This window comes from Ailuropoda melanoleuca, chromosome 5 (assembly GCF_002007445.2).
Source record: "Ailuropoda melanoleuca isolate Jingjing chromosome 5, ASM200744v2, whole genome shotgun sequence".
Classification (NCBI taxonomy): Eukaryota; Metazoa; Chordata; class Mammalia; order Carnivora; family Ursidae; genus Ailuropoda; species Ailuropoda melanoleuca.
This window is the reverse complement of record NC_048222.1, coordinates 730,816-748,275: the sequence shown is the minus strand read 5'-3', so window position 1 is coordinate 748,275 and position 17,460 is coordinate 730,816. Positions and strand designations below refer to the sequence as shown.

General features: G+C 44.8%; 2 protein-coding genes and 1 long non-coding RNA gene across 4 annotated transcripts in view; 2 read left to right on the top strand and 1 right to left on the bottom strand.

Moving 5' to 3' along the window:
• The first annotated feature begins 274 nt into the window (after nt 1-274).
• LOC100477265 (zinc finger protein with KRAB and SCAN domains 4) lies at nt 275-6,371 on the top strand. The gene is made up of 5 exons (XM_034660077.1): nt 275-723; nt 2,039-2,183; nt 3,295-3,377; nt 4,466-4,589; nt 5,480-6,371. The coding sequence occupies exons 1-5, from the start codon at nt 313-315 to the stop codon at nt 6,340-6,342; spliced, it is 1,626 nt and encodes a 541-aa protein (XP_034515968.1). The 5' UTR covers nt 275-312; the 3' UTR covers nt 6,343-6,371.
• ZSCAN12 (zinc finger and SCAN domain containing 12) overlaps nt 718-17,460 on the bottom strand; it is a 43,800-nt gene continuing 27,057 nt past the window's right edge. The window contains exons 6-7 of one of the 2 annotated variants that reach the window (XM_034660070.1): nt 8,455-8,546; nt 718-1,495 (exon numbers count right to left, since the gene is read on the bottom strand). The gene's annotated coding sequence lies outside the window, so the exon portion shown is untranslated. The remainder of the gene's footprint in view (nt 1,496-8,454; nt 8,547-17,460) is intronic. The other variant, XM_034660071.1, reaches the window with a different exon arrangement.
• On the top strand, nt 7,549-9,299 carry LOC109488442. Its single transcript, XR_002141422.2, has 2 exons — nt 7,549-7,685; nt 9,047-9,299. It is a non-coding gene; the product is annotated as an uncharacterized LOC109488442 (long non-coding RNA).

The window sequence follows — 17,460 nt, the reverse complement described above, 5'->3', positions numbered from 1 at the left end:
ATTTTGCAAGTTCCCTAATGATTCTAATGTGTAGTAAAGTTTGTGAACCTTTAATTTACTTTGCTGCTGTATTTCACCTGTTTGCTGGTATTCGGACCTAGAGACTTGATGAGACTCAGATTCACTGACTTTGGCAATATCTGTTCAGGTAACAGTGCCCCAAATCTCCCTGGCAATGTCCTCGACCCCTGGGCATGGGGGGGGGCGACTGCTAGCACTTCACGGGTTAACAGTGATTTCCCACTTCCAGGAATCTTCTGCAGAAATACAGCTGCCCACTAGAGTGAGGTCCAAGTGCTGCCTTGGCTCAGGATGGCCAGGGAATCGCAGGAAAGCACGGCCTTGAATGATGAATCTGCAGAGAACCGGATCGGGCTCCTGGTCGTAAAGGTGGAAGAGGAAGAGGCCTCTGCCTTTGTGGAGGCAGCCAGCCCTGTTCAGGGTTCAGAAAATTACCGCCGGCGCTTCCGGGGCTTCCGCTACCCCGAGGCCGAGGGGCCCCGGGAGGCGCTGAGCCGGCTCCGGGAGCTGTGCCGACGCTGGCTGCGGCCCGAGACCCACAGCAAGGAGCAGATCGTGGAGCTGCTGGTGCTGGAGCAGTTCCTGACCATCCTGCCGGGGGACCTGCAGGCCTGGGTGCGGGAGCAGCAGCCGGAGAGCGGGGACGAGGCGGTGGTGCTCTTGGAGTATTTGCAGACGCAGCTGGAGGAGCCAGGGCCGCAGGTAGAGGCAAAGGGCTTACTACCTGAGAGCTGAGCTCTGTCTCTTCCAGAAGTCTCAAGGTCGGAGTGAGGGGCGTTTCTGTAAGAGCCAGAAGTTCTCAGTCTCTTTCTGTATCGTGAACCTCTTTGCCCCTCTGGAGAAGTCCCTGGATCCCTCCTCATACTAGTATTTGTAAGAACATGAAGGATTAGAAAAGAACTCAGTTATGTTGAAACACAGTTAACAGAGCATGAAACAAATTAGTGAAAAAATTATCTATGTGCTCTTTAAAATTAATGCACCAAATAGTAAGAGCTAGGGACAGGCCCAGGAACTGGGAGAGTTTCAAAGTTGTTATAAGCATGAATGACTTTGACAGTGTTTGCCAGGTTGTGATATGGGGTGAAAACATCTGTAATTTCTATTTGTAAGTCCTGTGGCTTATGCCACATTGGTTTGTTGGTTCCATTTATAATGGAAGGAACTGCCGAATTTCTCTTAGGGGCTAGTAAGGATTAAAATACTTTCTTCCTGGACCACTTGGGATGGAGTCCAAGAACCTCAGGCTCAAAAACCACCCCTGTGTCTTCTTGCTTCACCAATGTCTTATGAGACTGTGTCCTCTGTGCGCCATCTTGTGAATGTTTCTTCAGAGGACACGTGGCAAGCCTTCCAAGCACTGACTGGGAGCCCAGGGCTCTGGAGTGAGATCTGCTGCCCTCCAGCCCTTGAGCAGTGAAGTTGTTTCAAGGCTCTTAGCTTCAGGCTCCTTATTCCAGTGGTTAATTCTGAGCTGCATGTGAGAAAGTAACTTGAAAACTGTAGTTTAACTATAAATGTCTAAAAGGAGGCCCGCTTTTCATGGAGAAAGACCATGTACAGGGTCCTGGGTTAGGTGATTGTACATACTGTCATCTTATTGGTCCAAAAACCCCTATAAGCGAGAAATGATTGCCCTCGCTTTTCAGATAAGAAACGATACGAGTATCTGAGAACTTAACACTAGTTCCTAAAGAGTCTTCATAAGAGCACAATGCATATAATGAGGGAGCACACGCTAGTGGTTAACAGCATGGGCTCCGAGGTCCCTCTGCCTGACCCCCAGTCCTAGCATCACCACTTAATAGCTGGGTGACCTTGGGCAAGTTGCTTCAACTCTGGGCCTCTGTTTCCTCATTACAAAAATACAGATAATAATAGTACCCAGCTCATAGAGTTGTTACCTGCATCCATAAGTCTCTTAGAAATAGTGCCTGGAAAACAAAGTACACAGAAAAACTAGCACACAGAAAGCATAATAGAAGTTTTGATGAATCAATAAATGAATGACTTCCAGGGCCCAGGTGGTGACCAGAGGCAGCTACTCTGTTGCAAGATGGCAGTGCTGACACCAGCTCAGAGGCCATGGAGTTCCCAGTTCCAGCCAATGAAGCCTCTGCTCAAGCAAGAATCTCTGGGATCCCAGGCCTCAGCAGACAGAGGTGAGTGTTATCTCCTGGGCCGTTGGAATTCTGCAGACGTCATCCAGCTTCATTAAAGATCACCTAATAGGTCCATTGACCACTACTTTGGCCATCACTGACTGACTCTACTTTGAGACTAAAGGGGAAATTTTAAACAATGGTGGAAAGCTTTCCTAATCAAGCCCGGACATAATAAAAAGATAAATAAGTAAAACTTGGTTTGGAAAGAATTGGTTCTCCATTCGTTTCATGCATAATGATGGCGGCCTCCTACGTGGTAGCCCATGTCGTTGGTGCCGGGGGAGAGCTGTTGGTGAGACAGTCCTGGCTGCAGTGGAGCTGAGGTTCTAGTGGGGGTGACAGCAGGTAAGCACAACAATACAGTTTCAGGTAGCGGTTAAGTGCCAAGAAGAAAATGACCAGAACCTGTAGAGCCAGCCAGAATATCCCACAGATTATAGGACTATTGCAGATGAGAGTATAAACCTTCTAAACCCTGGGTCTGTTATTAAATAGCATGACTCACTCCACAGGATATGGCTGTATGTCCTGAACATGCGTGTAGGTTCCCAGGACACAGCACTGAAACGCACCAGCCTTTTTTTCTCAACACAGGTGCTAGCCTAAACCAGCTATTTTGTGCCCTTTTAAAAGTTTGCTTCCTATGGGGAAACCTGAAGTTCATGCTTTTTCTCTCTTGACTCTGAGCAAGTTCCATACAACCAGAGGCCTGTGTGTTTCAGGTTCCCGCCTTCTCTGACTCTGGTTTTTCAAAACCAAAGAAAGCCCATAACTACCACTAAAGGCATTTTAACCAAAATCCTGTTTTTCTCCCCGTCCCAAGCAAAACTCAGAGGATCTTTAGATGAAAAGTTTGTTTTATGTTGCTTAAATTTACCGTTCCTTCCAAGGATCCTGCCCTTTTTGCATAGTTTTTGTATACTGACAACACACCACGCCTCTCTGGGCCCTAGGGTTGGAGCTGGTAGGGACCAGGCATTGGGAAAAGGAGCACATTCTGTCTGAACTTCCTGGCAGATTTACTAGCCCAGTTTTTGAACTTGGAATCCACAGGCCAGGGAGGCTGGGGGCCAGGGTCCATCTCATCCAGAGCGTCTTTCCTTCCTAGTTCTCCAGGTTCCTGGGCTTGGCCCGGGACGGCACTGCAGAGGAGACGCGGTGGTGGCTGCCAGGCTGCCCCCAGAGCCCCAGGTGAGCTGGAGCCCCCCTGTTGAGCATCCTGTACTGGTCCCTCCCTCCCGCCCTATATCCTACATCCACCCAAATCCTAGATGGGATTTTAATTTTCTCATGTATGCCAGTGTTGTTTGTCATTGTCTAACTTCTTGGTGCCTAGTTAAGAGCCTTTTCCTATTTTATGACTAGCTTGGGTGCTGTCTGTGCTTCCTTCCCACATCTTCCCTACTCCGTCTGTCTGGTCAGCTCCTTCTTCAGTGGGTCTTCTTCAATAAGGACAATTCCACAAATGCAAGCTGAAGCTTTTGTTGTGATGGTGCTTTTGTTTTGAAGTGTTTTTTAAAGATTTTTTGTATTTATTTGAAAGAGAGAACGCGCGTGTGTGCACAAGAAGGGGGAGGGGCATAAGGAGAGGGAGAAGCAGACTCCCAGCTGAGCAAGGAGCCCGACTCGGGGCTCCATCCCAGGATCTTGGGATCATGACCTGAGCCAAAGGCAGACGCTTAACTAACTGAGCCACCCAGGCGCCCCAAGTTTTGTGGTTTTTTAAAATGGCGTTACTAGGGTATAAACACATTGTCTCTGGCTCTCAAGGAATTTAAAAGTGGAGAGGACAGATGAGGCATGTCCATTTATCTCAACTAATAATACAATCTGAACAGTCTTTACTTAAACCGGATTTTACTTTCTTACCCAGTTCTTCATATCCTTGAGATTCTGTAATCCCACTTTCTTCTCTGACTGTTCTCACCTCACACTTACATTTCGTTGTATTTTAATAATCATTCATGTCAATGAGCCCCCATCACTACTTGGCTGAAAATCACACTGCAAATCTTGTGAAAGGTTTTGGTTTGGTTCCAGTCCTTTCACTGGGTTGGCCTTTATTTTGTCTGGATACTGATTCACAGATAAGACACTTATCCTCATGTGCTCACTGATTCTTTACTTCTAGTGTTGTTTTGTTGACTCGGTGAAGTGGGTATTACAGTGCTGCACTGGCGTGGTCTGCAGAGCCTGTAGAGGGGACATTCGCTCTCCTGTGCCCAGCTGTGGGCATGACATTGGGAAGAGGAACTAGGTGGGATCGTGTGCTGTTTCAGGGCTTGCTGAAGACGGAAGATGTGGCCCTGGCTTTCTCCCCTGCATGGACACAGCTGGATTCACCTCAAGGGAGCTTCCACAGAGATGAAAGGCAGGAGAACTGTGGCGGCCTGACCCCCCTGGGTAAGACGGATGGGTGCTGGTTTCTCCTAGGGGTTTGTGGCTTCCTTTGTCGGTCAGAACCTACTGGGCTGTGAGAAGCTGTTTGAACTGTTTGCAATCAGAGCCACCGTTTCTGAACCCTAGCTCCTAACCACATGTGTGACCAGCTCCTTAACCCTTGTGACCTTGCCTCCTTCCTGTTCTGCCAGCGTTCTGGTCAGGTGAAGTGGGACGCAGCAGGTGCAACCCCCAGCACAGGGCTCGCTCACAGCCGGTGCACAGTGCTGATCCCCTTCCCGTTGCCGGCCTCGACAGAGGAGAGCTGAGGCCTCCTCAGGAAATGGGCCATGGGACCGTAGAGCGTGAGAGCGAGAAGTGACCTGGAATGGACGGCAGAGCTAATGAGGGATCAGGGGAACAGCCTGACTTGGTCTGAGCTCACACAGCTCTGTGGCGGTACAGCGGGAGCTCCAGCTCAGAGCTGTCAGCACCGAAGCCAGACCTTGTCTGGGACCAGAGTGACTGCTCGTATCCCTGATTAGGGAGCAGTTTCTAAGCTCCCGTGTGCCCCATTTCTTACGGAACGTTTCACAAGTCCTTACGCTTGCCTGCTTCCTGCTGCTTTCTGTCCAGTCCTCCTAGTGTCCAGCCCCAGTGCAGGGCCCTGCCTTCGTCCTTAGGACTTAGAGCCTCTGTAGATGTCCCCAGCACAGTCCTCACCACCTTCCTCCACTCCCAGTGTGTACCCTGCTTCCAGTGGCCCCATGCCTGTTCTCCAGTCTCCTTTCTCCCCGGCACCCGTTGTCCCCCTTTATTCCCATCCTTATCCTTGCATGGAAATCCTCACCCCAGCATGTGTGGAACTCTGTGGCAGGGCATAACTGACCATGTCTGGCCACTTGTTATTTCAGGTGGTGACATGCAGGCTGAGATCACGGACCCGCCCCCAGATGAAAAACATCCAGGACAAGAGGCTGGGGAAATACTGTGCCACCTGGGTGACGACGTTGCCCAGATTCCTGCTTGTGCAGAAGCTGGTGAACAGGAGGACAGGTTACCAAGAAAGCAGAAAAATGCCACAGGAAGTAGGCGGCACTATTGTCATGAATGTGGAAAGAGTTTTGCTCAGAGTTCAGGCCTGACTAAACACAGGAGAATCCACACTGGGGAGAAACCCTACGAATGTGAGGAATGCGGCAAGACCTTCATCGGGAGCTCTGCCCTCGTCATCCATCAGAGAGTCCACACTGGTGAGAAACCATATGAGTGTGAAGAATGTGGCAAGGCCTTCAGTCACAGCTCAGACCTTATCAAACACCAGAGAACCCACACTGGGGAGAAGCCCTATGAGTGCGAGGACTGTGGAAAGACCTTCAGCCAGAGCTGCAGCCTCCTGGAACATCACAGAATCCACACGGGGGAGAAGCCATACCAGTGCAGCACGTGTGGCAAAGCTTTTCGGCGGAATTCACACCTCCTGAGACACCAGAGGATCCATGGCGATAAAAACGCGCAGGATCCTGAACGTGGAGAGACCTGGGAGAGTCAGGGGAGGGTGGAAGGCCGGTGGGAACATGTCGAGGCTCCTGTGTCTTATAAATGTAATGAGTGTGAGAGAAGTTTCACTCGCAACAGAAGCCTTATTGAACACCAAAAAATCCACACTGGTGAGAAACCCTATCAGTGTGACACCTGTGGAAAAGGCTTCACCCGGACCTCATACCTTGTTCAACACCGGAGGAGCCACGTCGGAAAAAAAATCCCATCACAGTGACCCACGTCGTACGTGGCAGGGTTGGTGCTCATTCCTCATTGAACCGAAGCCACGCACAGCCCCTCCTGCCCACAGAAACTGGGCTGGGCTTTATCGACCGCTTCCCATCATCTTGTGTTAGATGCACTGAAATGGGCTTCCAGACTGGCTAACCACCTCCAGTCAGCACTTCATGATTAGTCTCCTGGCAGAAGGCTCTGATGGGGTCTGCTGCTCTGACCATTTTGCCTATAAAGAATCCTCCATCAGTTGGTCAGATCCGTGACATCCTACGCTCCCCTCTGTGCCTTGAACACAGGTGCTGACAAACATTCATTCAGTGTAAACCGTGAGATGACCCTGTAAGCTCTGGATATGACATCATCTAGATTTCTGGGGACTTCTCACCATACCCGTTTGAGCTTGTGTCTAATTCTGAGGTTCTAGGTTGAGTTAATCTAGTACATTGACTGCAGATCCCATTGACTGCAGGGGTGAGGGTGAGGTTACTGTGATTGATAGACAGAATCCAAATCTCCTGACCGGACCAGGCATTCTGACGTGAATGCCTCAGGTTTTTCATCATGAAGTCACTGTGTGTGTGCCAGGCATGGAATGCCGTTCCTTCACGTTGCTACTCTGCAGAGAAAATATTCCTATGCAGACAGTGTGACAATCAAATCAGAATAAAATAATAAATTTGCTAATGCTTAGCATCTTGGTTCTCAGCTTTCAGTCCTCTTGGGCCTAACCACGTGCTCTCTAAAGCCACAGACACTACCCTGCCCACGACCCACTCCACCGGCAGGTGTGGTAGACTGAATCACCACTTAGGCCTGCTAAGTTCAGACTTCCTTCAGCTCAGTAGATTCATACCAGATATTTAAAGCAAGTATCACTTATGGTTTCAAAACCCCATTATTAGTGTGCAACCATCTTGGTCTTCTTATAATCTAATTTCCCAGTCACCAATGTGGCACCATCTCCTCTTTATTCATGATGATGGTTTTAGCCATTGAGTTAATTCTTCGGGCTATCTACTTGTCTTTCCTTTTTTTCTTAATATTTATTCATTTGAGAGAGAGCATGGAGCCCAACATGGGGCTCAATCCCAGGACCCTGAGATCATAACTACGCTGGAACCAAGAGTCAGACGCTCACCGGACTGAGCCACCACGGTGCCTATTTGCTTTTCTTAAGCATACTTTGTAGATCTTTTTTTTCCCCCTCATGATAGTCAAGCTTTCAGTTTTGTGAGGAAACTTCAAGTCACCATTATAGAAGCACAGTTACCGCTGAACAACACTGGTTTGAACTGCACAGCTCCACTTACCTTGCAGATGTTTTTCGACAAATGCAGTACTGTAAGTGTATCTTCTCTTATTATTAACATTTTTTCTAGTTTAAGTATATAGTATATAATACATATAACAAAAAATACATGTTAATCAACTTTATTCGTAAGGTTCCTGGTCAACAGTAGGCTATTAGTAATTAAGTTTTTGGGGAGTAAAAAATTATATCTGGGTTTTCAACTGGGTGGGGGGTTGCTGCCCCTAATCCCCTGTTGTTCAAGGGTCAACTGTAGTATTTAGTATTTCATGTTTCAAATGGAGTTGCTTCTACAAAGCATTCCAGGATGACTGCTTTCCTGCAAACTTATTGGAGAAATACACTTTTGTGTTTGCATCTGCCCACACTTCTCACTTGGTTTCTGGCAACAATAGCTTCTTCCCCATTTATAATATCAGTTGAAGACCCTGGAATTCGAATATAGCAAGGTTTTCTGGTCACCTTGCCCAGTTAATGGTTTTGTCATTGTGATAGATTGTCCCCTGCTTATCCAAAATCCTTTGCAGATCTGTCCAAATCCTGGCTTTTATGCCAGCTTCCAAGGCCTGGTACTCCAAAGCTTTCAGGGACCTAGGGGACACAAATCTAACAAATCCTAATGTAAATTATTTACAGTAAAAACCAAATGGTTATTTTGTTTGAGTGAATTCTTAGATCAATAAAAATGCATTGCATGATTTCTAGAGTTTCTGTATACCTATGTATTAGGGTCCTCCAGAGAAACATATTTAATAGGATATAAATATATAGAAAGAGGTTTATTATAAGGAATTTGCTCACTTGATTATGGAGGCTGAGCGGTCTCAAGATCTGCAGTTGGCAAGCTGGACCCAGAAGAGCCAATGGTGTACTTTCGGTCCAAGTCCTACGGCCTAAGAAGCAGGAAAGCCCACGGTGTAAGTTCCAGTCCAAAACCAATAGGCTTGAGAACTAAGAACCAATGTGTCAGTTTGAGTTTGAAGGCAGGAGGAGACTCACGTCCCAGTTTAAGGCAGGCAGGCAAGAGGAGTTCCCCCTTATCAAGGTGGGATCAGCGTTTCTGTCTGTTCGGGTCTTCAGCTGTTTGAATGAGGGCCACCCACATTAGGGAACAGTTTCTGCTTTATGCATATACCAGTTCAGATGTTAGTGTCCTCCCCAAACATCCTCACAGTCACACCCAGAAAAACGTGTGACCACATGTCCGGGCACCCCGTGGTCTGGTCATATTGACCCATAAGACAGACCGTTACAATACTGTAGTTTGGGGTGTTGACTACAGAATTAAAACTTTTAACCACGCTCCTCCCCACATCCCCACTTTCTGATTTCCAGTTATTCCAACTGACAGAACCGAGGAAATAATGTTTGTGCCTCCCTCCTCTGCTTACAGATCAAGACAGAGAAGGGCTGGAATGAAGCTGAGAGACAGAAATAAATGACTGGCACCTGGCAGACCTGACGAATGAATGATTCTGAAGACTGACTGATTCTACTTGCACTCTCCTATTAACATGAAATCCCTACTGCTAGAGACCACAGTGTTCACATTCCTATTTCCAGAAATAAACTTTTCTTTCCTATTTCTAAACAAACTCTGTGTTTACAAGCATTCATCCAGCAAATCTCAGTGTTAGGTCACACACTAAAGAATCAAAGATGAACAGTTGTTTCTTCCTTTGAAGAGCAGAACCAAACTTCCTTCTAAGATGTTCTTTTTTTTTTTTTTTTAAGATTTTATTTATTCATTTAACAGAGAGAGAGAGACAGCCAGCGAGAGAGGGAACACAGGCAGGGGGAGTGGGAGAGGAAGAAGCAGGTTCCCAGCGGAGGTGCCTGATGTGGGGCTTGATCCCAGGGCTCCAGGATCACGCCCTGAGCTGAAGGCAGACGCTTAACGACTGAGCCACCCAGGCGCCCCAGAGAAAATAGCTAACTGGGAATTCTAATTTAAAGAAGTATGAAATAATAAATTTATATTATTTAAACCACTGAGTTTGTGGTAATCTGTTAAGGTGGCAACAGAAAATGAATACAAGTAATATTACAGGCATCACCTAGGAAATTATTAAAAATTAAGATCCAGACCTACAGAATCTGAACCTACATTTAACAAGATCCCCAGGTGATTTGCTTACATTCATTTTTGAAAATCACTGGTAATACTTTGCCTGCTGTGGAAGTGAAACAAAGAAATTGAAAAAGAACCCACGTTTGTGTATGTTTCAAAGAAAGACAAATAAAACCACAAATTTTAATGACCAGAAGAAAGAAAAGGAAGAAAAGAACACCGCAGTAGGGGTGTGGGCCAAAGATTCTGGGATCAGAGTCCTATTTTCCCCTGTATCAGTCAGAGTTCAACCTGAGAACAAATGATACCTACCTCCGTACCTACCTATCATCTATGTATCTATCTGTCTGTCAATGCATTTGGGGTGCTGGCTAACCAGTCTCCATGAGACACCAGAGCCCACAAGCAGGTAGTCAGGAAAGGAAGGTCACAAGCCATCTAGTACCTGTGTCCATTTCTGTTGCCTCTGACTTTTGTGACAAAGGTATCCTGTGGAAATGGAACCCTTCACTGTGGAGTTAAACACATACAGCTGGATCAGGTGTCAAACAACCACAAGGCAGATCCAGGGGAAGAGAACAACTGCAAGCCCAGGTGCGGCCTCACACCAACCAGGTGAGCCAGCTGATTAGCAACAACGAATGTCCGCTACATAATGGTTGTAGCCTCCCTCCTGCCCAGTAACTCTCAGGAGACTTCCTGCAGCCCACCCTAACTGCAACATACTAGAATGAGAATTCTGGGGAATGTGGTTCAGCTTGGCCAAGTTGGCACATCATAAGCCATCACAATCCACCCCTTGTCAACTAGGTACCAATACACATCATCTTAACCATACTCAATAGCCTAATAAAGATAGTTACAAAACTGTACTTCCATCTAAATGATACCAGAATCCCCAAAAAACCATGACCATGCTAACTCTTTTCTCCGGAGAGGATACAACGTCCCTCTCCCTCGCCTTCCCCCTCCCCCACCTTTCAAAAATTGTCTTTGCTGATATTCATTCATCTCCTGCCTGATTCATACTTCTTTTGAAAACCCTTAATCTAAATACTGAAGTATAAAATTAAGTATCATTGACATATTTTATGTTAAATGATAAGAGGACAAGAGAAAAAGAAAACAAAAAATCTGGTTGATATATGTAAACATTCTTTTCAAAACAATAAACAAACAGTCATAACTATTGTCCTATTTTTTTTGCAACTAGTCTCATGGTCATAGCTGTTATTTATAACAACCTTCTTCCACTATCTGTTCCATATGCCCATTGACCCAGCAAGCACCTCAGCTGGTTGTGGTTCTTTGCTTAGTGGAGTGACCCAAGCCTTCATTCCCGGAGTCTGAGCCATTAGCGGTCTGAGGCCTGCACTGGGTTGTCCCAACTGCCCACCGACATTAACCACCGGGAGTGCTGTACTAAAATACAGGTAGCGTAGCACTAGTATCAACCCGCTTTCCCCTTGGGGTGATCAGTCACCCCAGCCAGTATAGTGATCCTCCTCTTTGCTGATTCAGGGGCATTGTGGAGCCCACAGCAGTCAGCTATCAGTCTCAACTTCCGGTTCAATGGAATCCTTGTTGTGTCATGTGGTGACATCTAGGGGAACATTCCTCCCTAGACCAGCAGTAAGTAAGCTCAGTACTGGAAATAAAGATTTTGCTAGTGGATTTCTTGTAGAGCTAAGAGTGAGTGAAGTAACTTCTATTTCTACCCCTTGATTTCTGGACTTTTGAATCCTGGCTATGGGAGAAATAGCATGACACATTAGACGTTGATTTAGAGCATATACTGCATCCCGGAAGACAGTACCAACTCTGCAGAGTATGGCCACTTAGCTGTGCCATAACTGAGTCTTTAAAAGGTCATTTAGGGGCGCCTGGGCGGCACAGCGGTTAAGCGTCTGCCTTTGGCTCAGGGCGTGATCCTGGCATTACGGGATCGAGCCTCACATCAGGCTCCTCCGCTAGGAGCCTGCTTCTTCCTCTCCCACTCCACCTGCTTGTGTTCCCTCTCTCTCTGGCTGTCTCTATCTCTGTCGAATAAATAAATAAAATCTTTAAAATAAAATAAAATAAAAGGTCACTTAACTATTTCATTAACCCAAGTGCTTTAGGATGATGGGGACTATGGTAAGACTAGTGAACTCCATGAACACAGGTCCAATGCCCACTTCATTTGCTCTGAAATGGGTTCCTTGGTCCGAAGTGATGCTGTGTAGAATACCATGACAGTGGATAAGGCCACTATCGTGGTAAGTGGTAAGCCCACAGAAGGCAGTTTTGGCAGAAGCACTCACTGTAGGCCAGGAAGGCAAATCCATATCCAGAATAAATGTGTATTCTAGTGTGAACAAAACACTTCCCCTTCCATGGTGGAAGCGGTCCAGTGTGCTTCAGTCAAGTAGCTGGCTGATCACAACAAGAAATGATGCATACGGAGAGTTTAGTGTTGGTTTCTGCTGTCGACAGATTGGGTACTCAGCAGTGGCTCTAACTAGGATGGCCTTGGTGAGTGGAAGTGCGACCATGCCCAAACTGAATCCCTGCATCCATAGCCACTTTGTTCAGGATCCTACTAAGTAGTGACAGGAGTGTCTGGGGAAAGAGGCTGACTGACAGCCATAGACCAGGTCATCCTATCCACCCAATTAATAAAATCCTCCTCTGCTGAGGTCACCCTTTGGTAAACATTCAATGGCACACATGAAACTTCACATTTTTGCTTATTTGGAGAGGTCTGTTCATGTAGTTTCCTCCAGACCTCCTTGTTTCCAATATTCTAATCCTTCCAATGGTACCTTGACCATTCAGCCAAACCAAGAGGCACAGCCCATGAATTGTTACAGACTCATACTTCTGGCCACCTCTCCCCTAAAAAAAAAATGAACAAGCAGGTGCAATGCTTGAAGTTCTGTCTCCTGGGAGAATTTCATTTTATCACTGTCTTTCAGGACTGTCCCAGAGTAGGCCTATAGTGCTGCAACAGTCTACTTTTGCAGATGTCATGCAGAATCACCTGTAAACCAGGCCCAAGATTTTTCTTCCTCATTCAACTGGTCATAGAGAACTCCCCCATGGGGTCATAGGTTCAGGCAGATAGGAAGTAATGCAGCAAGAGTAAGGCCTGGAGTACTGGGTTACTTCCTCATGCAACTTATTTGTGTCTGCAAGCCTGCTCAAGCCACACACACACACTCTCTCTTTCTCTCTATGTGTGTGTGTATATATATGTGTGTGTACATATCTTCCATTTAATAAGCTGCTGTGCACACTCAATTTTATGGCTTTGGTATATCAGCATCCAATTCATGAGGAGCAGATCAGGTCACATGGTAGCTTAGTGGTCCATGGCCAAGCATTTGTTCTCTACGAAGGTCCAGTAGCAAGCCAAAAGCTGTTTCTCAAAAGGAGAGTAATTATTTGAAGAGAATGGCATGACTCTGCTCCAAAATCCTAAGGGTCTGTTCTGTGATTAACCTATAGAGATCTGCCAGTGTTTCAGTGGTTTTTTTTTAAGTTTTTATTAAAATTCCAGTTAGTTAACATAGCGTACTACCGGTTTCACGTGTACAATGTAATGTTTCAACACTTTCATATAACACCCAGTGCTCATCACAGGTGCACTCCTTAATCCTCATCACCTATTTAACCCATCCCTCCCCAACCACCAACACTGGTAACCATCAGTTTGTTTTCTATAGTTGAGTCTGTTTCTTGGTTTGCCTCTCTTTTCCCCCTTTGCTCATTTGCTTCATTTCTTAAATTCCACATAAAAGTGAAATCATATGGTATTTGTCTTTCTCTGGCTGACTTATTTCTCTTAGCGTAATACACTCTAGCTCCATCTATGTTGTTGCAAATGGTAAGTTTTTTGTTGTTGTTGCTGTCTGAGTAATATTCCAGTGTGTATCTTCCTTATCCATTCTTCAGTTGATGGACACGTGCTGTTTTCACAGTTTGGCTATTGTAGATGATGCTGTTATAAACATCAGGGTGCATGTGTCCTCTGAATTAGTATTTTTGTATTCTTTGGGTAAATACCTAGCAGTGCAATTGCTAGATTATAGGGTAGTTCTATTTTTATCTTTTTGAGGAAACTCCATACGGTTCTCCAGAGTGGCTGTACCAATTTACATTCCCATCAGCAGTGCAAGAGGGTTCCCCTTTCTCCACATCCTCTCCAACACCTGCTGTTTCTTGTGCTGTTGATTTTAGCCATTCTTACTGATGTGAGGTGATATCTCATTGTAGTTTTGATTTGCATTTCCCTGATGGTGAGTGATGTTGAATGTCTTTTCATGTGCCTGTTAGTCATCAAGATGTCTTCTTTGAAAAAATGTCTGGTTCATGTCTTCTGGCCCATTTTTTAACTGGATTATTTGGTTTTGGGGTGTTGAGTTATATAAGTTCTTTATATATTTTGGATACTAACCTTTTATCAGATATGTCATTTGCAAAGATCTTCTTCCATTCCATAGGTTGCCTTTTACTTTTGTAGATTGTTTCCTTTGCTGTGTAGAAGTTTTTTTATTTTGATTACGTCCAAATAGTTTATTTTTGCTTTTATTTCCCCCACCTCAGGAGACATATCTAGAAAGAAGCTGCTATGGCCAATGATGAAGAGGTCACTGCCTGTGTTCTCTTCTAGGATTTTTATGGTTTCAGGTCTCCCATTTAGATCCTTAACCCATTCTGAATTTATTTTTGTGTATGGTATAAGAAAGTGATCTCGTTTCATTCTTTTGCACGTTGCTTTCCAGTTTTCCCAACACCATTTGTTGAAGAGACTTTTTCCCACTGGATATTCTTTCCTCCTATGTCGAAGATTAATTGACCATATAGTTATGGCTTCATTTCTGTGTTTTCTATTCTGTTCTATTGATCTGTGTGTCTATTTTTGTGACAGTACTATACTGTTTTGATTACTACAAGCTTTGTAATAGAACTTGAAGTCCAGAATTGTGATGCCTCCAGCTTTGTTCTTCTTTTTTTCAAGGTTGCTAAGGCTATTTGGGGTCTTTTGTGACTCCATACAAATCTTAGGTTTGTTCCAGCTCTTTGAAAAATGCTGTCGGTACTTTGATAGAGATTGCATTGGGATCTGCCAATATTTTTAAGAAACATCTCTATCTACCACTGACAGTTCAAGGACCACTGGATATGCTCTATTATGTGGAAGGAGTTTCTAGTTCCAAAATGAACACTAAAAGGGGCTATAACCCAACCTACTCAAAGGGTGAATCTGGAAAATTTGGGTTATTTTATTTTAAAAAGTAGTGAGCCAAAGCTGGATTTGACTTAAATGACCTTTAGGTAAATATGTTAAAAAAAAAAAAAAAAGAAGAAGAAGAAGACGACGACCATTGGTAAAGGGGTGGGTGCTGCTAGACATCTAATGGGAAGGAAAACAGATGAAGAGACAGGTACAATATTTATTGACTATCCTCTATGTGGCAAGCACCGTGCTGGTCTTATATTTATGGTTCTTATATTGATGATCTAATTCCTACAAGTGACCAATTTGGGGATTATAATCTGTTTGCAAATGAGGAAATTCAAGTTCAGAATAGTTCAGTGGCATATGCAAGAAAAAAGGAAGAAACTAAAGTTTTTTATTTAAATGTAGGTCTCCAACTCCAAAAATCACATGACTTTCACTACCTCAGGCCAAATAACTGAAGGCAAGAAAGCAGTTATGATCTGCAGTGAGGACTATCATTTAGGAATAACTGGATAGAGGAAGGAGTAAAGAGGAAAAGGGGGTAAAAAAGGCAGATAGGTACTAAATGAGCAAGATGGCTGCCCTTCAAGGGATAAAAGCAGGGCAAGACTTAAAAGGCAGTCATTGTTGAGTGCTGGCCTCCTATACCTATGTATGCGTGTATTTGGAGGGAAATAGAATTTTTAAAGAGATTTTATTTATTTATTTATTTAAGAGTTGGGGGGAGAGAGCACGAGTGGAGGGGAGAGGCATAGGGAGAGGGAGAAGCAGACTACCGGCTGGGCAGGGGGTAGCCTGACGCAGGGGTCAATCCCAGGACCCTGAGCCCAAGGCAGACACTTTACTGAGCCACCCAGGTGCCCCAAGGGAAATAAATTTTTTTTAAAAAGTTATGCATACAAAGTTGTATCACCATAAAACTGAAAGGCAATAAATGAATCTAAAAAGAAAATCCATAAAACGTGCTCCGAAGTATGAGATACATATGCATGTATAGTCAGACTTACAGAAACTCAGAATAAACAAAACCACAAGGGACACCAACAAGGATATGTCTTCTGCCCCCAAAGCCATCTTTTATATGAGGTTTTACCCATACAGAGATAGAAAGTAAAACAATGATATCCAGGCCCCCAAATAAATACAATTTTGCAGATAGAAAATTTTAAATGACATTAATAATTGAGTGAGTCTTGGGCTAACTTATACTTTCCTATTTGAATATGTTCAATTCAGTTGGTATGTATTTTTTTAAAACCCTCAAATTATTTAGTGGATGCCTCAGAGTAACTGGATTTATTCCTGTGAATAGAAAAGTTATGTCTGAGCAATAATTCTGTATAATTAAGGCTTTCTTCCATCTCTAAAAGATGTGCTAAGTGACTAAGGACTTTAAGTATGTAGAATTCTTTAGCTAATAAGACTGTAACAATGTGAAGAGCATGAAAACTGAGTTGCTAAAATGTCAGAAAACAAAAATTGTTAATCCCATTTGTCTCATTCCATGTCCAACAGCAAATATCCCATAGCTTATATCCAAGTAAGTCCCAACAACTTATACAAAAGCAAAAACAACCAACCAGCAAAAATACCCAACAAACAAAAACAACCTAAGAGTGAAGCATGAATACCACAGTGTTCTCAATGAGATCACAAACATTTCACATTTTAATTTCTACCTCCATTATTGCCAGGGAACTGAGTGCTGTGTTTTTTTGGCTCTGTACTCCCTGAAAAATCCAATGTAACCTAAAGTCATTTTGCTGAAACTGGATGTCAGGTATCAATTAGCATTATAAAATAATGCAGTGCCAACTGGTGAGAACCATAATGATGACATTAGCACTTTCTGTCACTGCTAGCCATGTGGTTATTTGCTATCTATAATATACTTTAAAAAAATTGCTATCCTTTCCCCCCGTTGCCCTAGAAGCCTTTCTCTGCCAGGAATCTCTATCTCCAGAGCCCAGCTCAGTGCCCTACTCAGAAGCATTTACTGACACAGCTTAGCTAATGACAGAAAATCTGTTTCCTTCGTCATAAGGTTTCGGCAAGAACCTCATTCATTCATTCATTCATTCATTCATTCATTCAAGAAAAACTGGGTTCCAACTATGTGCCAGGCCTGTTTTAGGCCCCTCGGATGCTGCAGTGAACAAACAGCAACAGCCAACACGTATCGTTGTTTGTTAACTCCCGCCAGGCAGTTCTGGGCCGTCAGCAATTGTTACTCACGAGTTCAACAAAACAGACACAAACGTCTGCCCTGGAGGAGATCCTACTAACGTTAGGGTAGAAGCAAGTTGGGGGTTAAGACGAACAACAGACGAAAACAAAGTGGATTATACAGCACGTGGGGCGGTAAGAGCCGTAGACATAAACACGGCCGTTCAGACAGCCCTCCCTGAGGGGACCCGAGTACCCTCGGAAAAGCCGGTCCGGGCCCGGGCCGTCGGGAAGGACGCGCGACGGAGGTCTCCTCGCCCTCCCCCCCGGCCCCCCCGGCCCC

Coding starts and splice junctions, on each gene's coding strand:
- LOC100477265 (XM_034660077.1), top strand. CDS start 313: ATGGCCAGGGAATCGCAGGAAAGCACGGCCTTGAATGATGAATCTGCA. Junction 2,184..3,294: donor CCAGGCCTCAGCAGACAGAG/GTGAGTGTTATC, acceptor TTTCCTTCCTAG/TTCTCCAGGTTCCTGGGCTT. Junction 4,590..5,479: donor TGGCGGCCTGACCCCCCTGG/GTAAGACGGATG, acceptor TTGTTATTTCAG/GTGGTGACATGCAGGCTGAG.